We start from the raw sequence: 7436 nt of genomic DNA, 5'->3' as shown, positions 1-7436 counted from the left end.
CGTGAGGCCGAGAGCCTGTAAACTACTTTCTGGGGCTCTGTCCCCACACTGAGTCTTTGATGACATTGGTAAACCCCTAAACCAGCCCTGCCTGGAGACTTCTTGTGATGTAAAATAACTAAGTATCGTTATTTCTAGGTCACTGTTAGACAGGTTTCCTGTAGCTGGAAGTATTTTTAATTGGTACACATGGTGTGAGTCCAATATTCTGGAAGGAGTGAAACAAAACAGTTTTAATATTTCTTCCTAATGAAATTCATAAATGATCATAAATTACTTTCTAGATAAAAACTCACAAAGAAACAATTTAAAATAGATTTTATTTTAATTTAATGATCTATATGTATGCATAGGTACTATTTTAAAAATAAGCGTGTAAACTATAATCATTATAAAACATAAATTAGCCATAATTTAATATTATCAGAGTAAAAGAGCATGTATAGAAGTCAGTCTAACATTGTTGCATTTGCCTTTTAAAGTTAGAATACATAAAATATTTAGCATATTGCCTTATTTCAGTTATCTTATTTCAGTTTTCATGTTGTGATCATTACATAAAAATACCCTTAGGAATGTGCCAACTTTTAACTTACATTCAAATAACCAACATCTTTTAACAGTTATTAAAGTACCATTAAATCATCTAAAATGAGTAATCTAAAAAAATACTAGCCTAAATTAAAACCCTGAGGAATTAAAATCTTACATAATAGTTTTGGTTAAGTGCAATTCCATGTTTGTACTACTTTATTTAAGGTTGTACTTTGTAAGGCATAGTAAAAATAAAATCTACATAAATTACAATCTAAATCTATATTTGATTTCTTGCTACAAAGTTTTGTTTACCCCAAAAGTAGTTTTTGCATGTCATTCTGGACCTTTTCACCACCTGCTGGCTTATTTGCTTTATATATACGTAGTAGTTAAGATTTGTGCACTAAGCTGAGCTGCCTTTATATGATGGTTCAGTCAAAATGCATCGGAAGAACTACATGTTAGAGAGTTCATCTCCATGCTCAACCATGGCCTGTACAAACTGCTTGAAGACTCGATCCATGTAGGTGGACTGCCTTGGCCAGATTCCCTCCAGAAAACCAATATGGCCTCCATAAGAAGTAAGAACCAAAGCAACATTAGGGTTTTGCTTAGCAGTTTCTATTGGAATAGCTTGAGGGGAAAAAAAAGGGCGGGTAGTAAGAGAGGGAAGGAAAGAGGAAAAATATAATTATTACCTTTTTGGATAATAAGGAAAAATGTATATCTTTATTGTTTCCAATCATTATAAACCAAACACCATTAAACAAATAAATATTTGTAATGAATATGGATAATGGAATAAGTCTAATTTATTATATTAATCATCTATATATTCTTATAACAGTTCACATTTACAATTATGTACTGGAGCATCATTTTTAGAAGAATCAATCCAAGTGTTTAATGATAACACAAAAGAATAGGCCGAGTCTTGTTTTGAGAAATTAAAGTAAGATGTTTCTAGGATGGTAAATACTTTCATTATGCTATAAGGTTCCCACTTATGTGTTACACCAGGAAAGAAAAACAACTAATCTTATTACCTTTGTGAGAGGTATAAATTCATTAGTATGACTTTGGTTAACTTTACATCAAGTTATTAGATTCCTGGGGCCAAATGGTGGCTGTATTAAGGATTTAAAATTATAAGCATGATTTATATAGTAAAAACATATGGATAGCAAAAAAGAATGGAATAAAATACTACTCCAAGTGGTAACAGTATTTATCTTTGGGTGGTGAAACACTGTTGATCATTTTTTCTTTATCTTCCTTCTCTGAATTTTTATTTATAGTCAGGAGAAAGAAAAATTTTATTTTGAAAATATAGTTGCTGTATTTAAACAATTTACCAGTAATGATAGTCTTTTTATATGCTCCACAAAATCTATGCTGAGTAAAAACTTTAAAGTATATGAATCGAAGTTGTTCTTGTCCTTTTCTCCCATGTTTAGAGTTCAAACAGTGAAAATGTTTTGATTTAAGATCTATAATGGATCCCAATTTGGCATGAAAAGTGTTTCGATTTCAGATATGCTAAATCTTATCTCCTTAATTAAGATAATATGGTTGATGCAATAATCAGAATTTCATATCTTAGGCAGAGTCTTAGGGGTAAATGAAGTAATTAAAGGTCAGATCTCCCTACCCCATGCTCTTCTAAGGAAAGAAAAGAAGTTGACATAACACACTGTAGAACTGAGCCCCTTCCAAGACAGAGCTACTGCTATGCTCAAACTGCCTATTTAGATGATGCTGTAAATTTGACCCCGCACAACACTCCCTGAAAAATAAACTTAAAAGTCCCTAAATCAAGTCCCAGGAAGTCAAGTTATTGTCTAAAAGGGGCCCTGAACTCACATCCTTAGCCAGCCAAACCTAAAAATGAACATCTATCTTGGGATCAGGTGTGAAAGCTTAAGGGAAATGGCAGTGGAAATGACTGATACTATTTTTGCTTTTCCTTTTCACCTTATATTAATGCTTAGATTTAGAGTGCTTCATTTGCCTCTAATGGAATTATTAAGAGCCGCAATTTCACACTCTGTATACACTCAGGAATTTCTAACACTGAAAGCCATAGTCATATCAGAAGAACAAAAGGCTGTGCCACTTTGAGTCATGTGAAAGATGCTGGCTGCCTGCGCTCTCAGAATTCAGACAATTGGCCACTATTTCAATGTGGCAAGACTATTTTAAGGGCTTGGGAAAGAATAGGAAATAATGAATTTAAATTTCAACCAAGTGGGTCAGGTTAAATGCTGGAAAAATTTTGTTGGTAGGAAAAGGGTCAGTGAAATATAAAGATGAAGAAATACAAGACTTCCTTAATCCAATGGAAATAGGCTAAACAATCACCATGTAATCCAACTGATACGAAAGTTTACAGTTTCATTTTCTGATTTGTGGTCAAAGTCGAAAAGTTCTAGTCATCTAAAGTTACCTGTGATTAATCATAAATCACACAATAAATGATACCCCTACTGAGATAATAGATGATTTTTTCCCCACATACTTTGGGGATTTTCTGAAAATTTGACAATGTGTTGTGTTTGTAGTCAGAATAATTTTTTAATGAAGTACTCAGGGAAATGTTTTTAAAGTATTTAGGGGGGAAATATGGAGAAAAAGTTTTATAAAAAGCTTTGTGAAGTTTCATTAGGAAAAAATTAGAGGTCATGTCTACTGATTCTTAAGATAGTATGATTATTTCCAAGTATCTTATATTGCTTCAATGTATAAACCACATGCATATATATCTTTGTTGCCAAATTCTATATATCTTGAATTAAAAGAGCAATGAAGTTAATTTGGGGATAATTTTCTTTTATACAGTATCCGGGGAAAAACAAAGCCTGTTTCCTTCAAATGTGACTTTATAGTCTGAATGTGCTACACTTATTGAGATACTAAAGGACACCAAGTTCATAAAGTCTCAAGTTCCCTTCCAGGTTAAAAGGTGAGAAATATTCAAAAGCCTACTGTACACAAACCTCAGGAAGAAAAGGCAAGTGCTGACAATGTACTCTAGAAGCAAAGACACTGTAACATAATGTGTCCCAAGAACAGTGTATTTGATAAAGAAGGAATGTTATAAAAATGAGAACAAGCAAAACATGAAGAGTCATAATTTGCTGAGGCTCTCACAGTGGACTAGATAAGGGGCTATGACAATGTTTAAAGTGATCTGATACATTTAGATATTAAATTATGAGTATCTAGCTATGTTTCCTGTTTATCACAGTGGAAAACATTATAAGACTGACATTTTATTTCTTATTACTGTATTTTCTTAAAAAGAACAATACTTTAAAACAGTTAACTCATGTCAAAATGTATATAAAGATGTTAATTTTACCATGACTGGGTGAAAAAACGTCATCCACAGAATTCAGACACAACACTGGAATCCCTACTGATTTCAGTCTACGGTTTGGACTGGCATCAGTATAATAATCATCAATTGTTCGGTATCCAAACATGACTGAAGTAAATCGCTTATCAAACTCTCTGATGGATTTAGCCTGAAAAAACAACAACAAAAAAACAAACAAACATATTATATCTATTCTTGAGTTCAAAAGAGAAAATAAAAATATTACATAAAATTTCTCTCCTACCTTCATGACATGATCCATGTCAATTTGTTTTACAAACATATGCCGGTGCCTGAAACAAAAGAATTTCAAAAGTGAAAAATTAAGGTCATTCCCATCTCAAACATACCTAACATACCTAAAATACATAGTAATACATAACTAAGCCTAGTGCAGAGCACCGACCTGGTTGGTACTCCACAAATATTTACTTAATCAGACAAATGCATTGATATTTGTCCCAAAGACATTTTTTTTTAAGTACTTTTTTCCCTTAATTGAGGAAGAATCAACCAGCTCTATAATAAACATTAGTGTTGCTTCATAACAAATTAGACCTATACAATGATGCTATTAAACCATTTTGGCCAAAAAGGACTTATTTAAGCCAGAAGTTTTCAATTGGATAAATTCTCTGAAGACATTATTTTTAAAATTGCTATATTGAAAATTGGAATTTATATTTTTGTGTACTTATTTTTTAAATGTTGATCACTTTTGCTGTATAACCTATACTTTAATTCAAATCACTCTTCACTTTTCTTGCCACTGTTCCCATTTCAGTGACCACAAATAATTAATAATACGATGATTCTTTAGTATATTTAGCAGTATTTTATAATCAACATCTGTAATTTAACAAATAGGTTAAGTTTGATCCAGTGCTTAATGTCGACTTTCAGGATAATTATGGTTTTCAATAAGTCATGCACAAATTAACTGACTCTGTATTTAGAGTTTATATTTAAATTTATCAATTCACTTAAAAATGCATGGTAATTGTCATTAAAAAAACCAAACAAACTCAGAAACATCTCTATGTTCTTTGCTACCATAACGTTTAAGTGTTTAGAAGATACACAGACAGTTCCAGAAAAACTAATGCAAGGACATTATTTTGATAATGTTAAGAACGGGGTGGTGTGTGTGTGTGTGTGTGTGTGTGTGTGTGTGTGTGCATGCGCGCGCTGAGAATATGCAAGTGAACTGCATTCTTGTAAGCCTCTAAAACATACTCAGCTTGTGAGCACATGCTTAAGGAATCATATTCTTCAGCACTGAAAATACTTAATATATTACTTACTGCCTAGGAGAGAATTAGGTACTGATAGTATTAGCGACAAGTAGAAAATCCAAGGAAATAGTTCATAATGTTACTCAACAAACTTAATACTAATGTTTTCAGTTTTTTAGAATAATTTAGAACAGTGATCCTCAAAGCGAGAGACCATACTCTGGGGGTACAGAAAGACAAGAAAACCCATTGGGGTACAGAAAGAAAACATTAGAAGTTCTATCGATATTTTTAGTTTATACTTAAAGTCTTTTTAACTTTTGTATACATTTACAACATAAAGAATATTTTGGTAAAGTAGTAAATGCATATAACGTAATATAAATGTATATATATTAGCAGTGTTGTTCTTTAAAACTTATTGTTGGGGTATGTAATCCAAAAAGTTTGGGGCCAGCGGTTTTAAAGATTACTCACTTATTAACTGAAGACTGGAGGCAAGTTGTCAAATAATAATTAAAAAGCAGCCAGTTCAGTGGTTTCTCCAACGACTCCGAGCAAGCAAAAGTATTCCAACCAACTGAAAAAGTTGCAGCTGCCTTCAAAGGAGTTTTTGGCCCAGTTTTTCCGAGGTAATTTAAAAGCAGCATTCTAAAATGAGGAGAAATGGCAAACCCAGGGATGAATTTGTTATAGCTCTCAACACATCTCACTTCTAACTATGGGCTTTACCAACTATGGAGAAGAAAAATACAAACCAGTTTTTAAGTACTTTATCTTGGAAAAGCATGCAAGTGTCTTTATTCTTACTTTTCTTTCACATACTTATTTATCTTGCAGTCCACTATACTGTGAGTGGGACAAAACATACGTATCACTTATATGTGTATTGTTCTATGAAGTATAAAATATGAGAGAACTCGACCATAGAGTGGAGATTTAAAATTTTGCAAATCCCTGTGCCCTAGCCTCTAGTTGAATGTTTAATTTAGTACGTGAGGGGTGTTTCAGGCAAACTTTTTCTATCAAGGGCTACATAGTAAATATTTGGGGTTTGGGGGGGCCCTATAATCTCTGCTGCAATTACTTGACTCTGTGATTGTAGTTTGAAAGCAGCCATAGACAATACATAAATAAGTGGGCATAGCCGTTTTCCAATAAAACATTACATACCAACATTGAAATTTGAATTTCATATAATTTTCATGTCATGAAATATTATTCTTCTTTTGATTTTTTTTCAATCATTTAAAAATATAACCATTTTCAGCTCTTAGGTTGTATAAGAACAGACAGCTGGCCAGATTTGGCCTGCAGGCCGTGGTTTTCCAACCCTTGGCATAGAAAAAAAGAGCACAGAAGGAGTGGTTTTCAAATGTGGCTGCACATTGGAATTGTTTGGGAAGTTTTTAAAACTACAATGGATGTCCGGGTCTTACCCCCAGAGATTCTGAGGAATCAGTGTGGGTGGCCATTCTAGTTGCCCACGCATCCTTGCATCCTATGGCACGTCTCTAAAGGGCTCCTTAGTCTAGAGTTAGACTTTCTAGATTGTGACAGAACAATAGGCCCTATGGCAACTAGTTTTCTCTTCCTGCTCCTTCCTATTATTTACCCTTATTTCTTATCACATATTTTCCTTCTTTCTTTTTGTTCTGTGACTTTCTTGATTCTACCCTAGTTCTCTTTTTGTTAAAGGTATAAAAATGGAATTTAAGATAATACTAATGTCAGAAATCTAAGTTTAACATCGCCATTTAAGAGACAGAATGATATCCTAAATTCTACTTCTCATTATAGTATTTTCCTTTATTTATTTCTCTAATTGCCCAGGTTCTGAAATAGGAGAAATGGGTAAAAATTCTCATTCTTTTTTCCAACCTAAATGGCTTGCAGAGTGAATGTGATAAGCGTTTAGATCAAAAATGGAGATTTCATTTTGGAAAATAACTATATTCCTCTTTGTATACATCACTGTGGCTCACTAAGCCATTTAAAGGATTAATGCTTACTCTCCTGCAAAGGGTTCATTCCACGGTCCTAGTCTTGGTGGCCCTATTCTTTGGCTGGAGGTCAGAGATTTCTGGGAGGCTGGTATAATGGGCAAATTGGAAGGGGTGGAAAGGAAGCTTTCATGAGTAGGAAAGACAAGGAGTAATGTCCAAGTAGGTGGGGATACTTCTTGGTTATTATTCAGGAGCAAAATAATGTCAAGGGTTGTTTCACTTCGACAGAAAAAAGATACCATTTTTTCACCAAAATAAAAAAAATTACAGAAAGAGAAA

General features: G+C 33.2%; 1 protein-coding gene across 1 annotated transcript in view; it reads right to left on the bottom strand.

The window, feature by feature from the left end:
- Nucleotides 1–301: 301 nt before the first annotated feature.
- Nucleotides 302–7436, bottom strand: part of ABHD3 (abhydrolase domain containing 3, phospholipase) — a 36655-nt gene continuing 29520 nt past the window's right edge. Inside the window, exons 6-9 of the mRNA XM_019741283.2 lie at nucleotides 5629–5802; nucleotides 4161–4209; nucleotides 3899–4064; nucleotides 302–1170 (exon numbers count right to left, since the gene is read on the bottom strand). Of these exons, the coding sequence (XP_019596842.1) occupies nucleotides 992–1170; nucleotides 3899–4064; nucleotides 4161–4209; nucleotides 5629–5802 (568 nt within the window). The 3' untranslated portion in view covers nucleotides 302–991. The remainder of the gene's footprint in view (nucleotides 1171–3898; nucleotides 4065–4160; nucleotides 4210–5628; nucleotides 5803–7436) is intronic.

The sequence above is a fragment of the Rhinolophus sinicus genome, linkage group LG09 (assembly GCF_036562045.2).
Source record: "Rhinolophus sinicus isolate RSC01 linkage group LG09, ASM3656204v1, whole genome shotgun sequence".
Lineage (NCBI taxonomy): Eukaryota > Metazoa > Chordata > Mammalia > Chiroptera > Rhinolophidae > Rhinolophus > Rhinolophus sinicus.
This window is presented reverse-complemented; position numbering and strand designations above follow the sequence as displayed.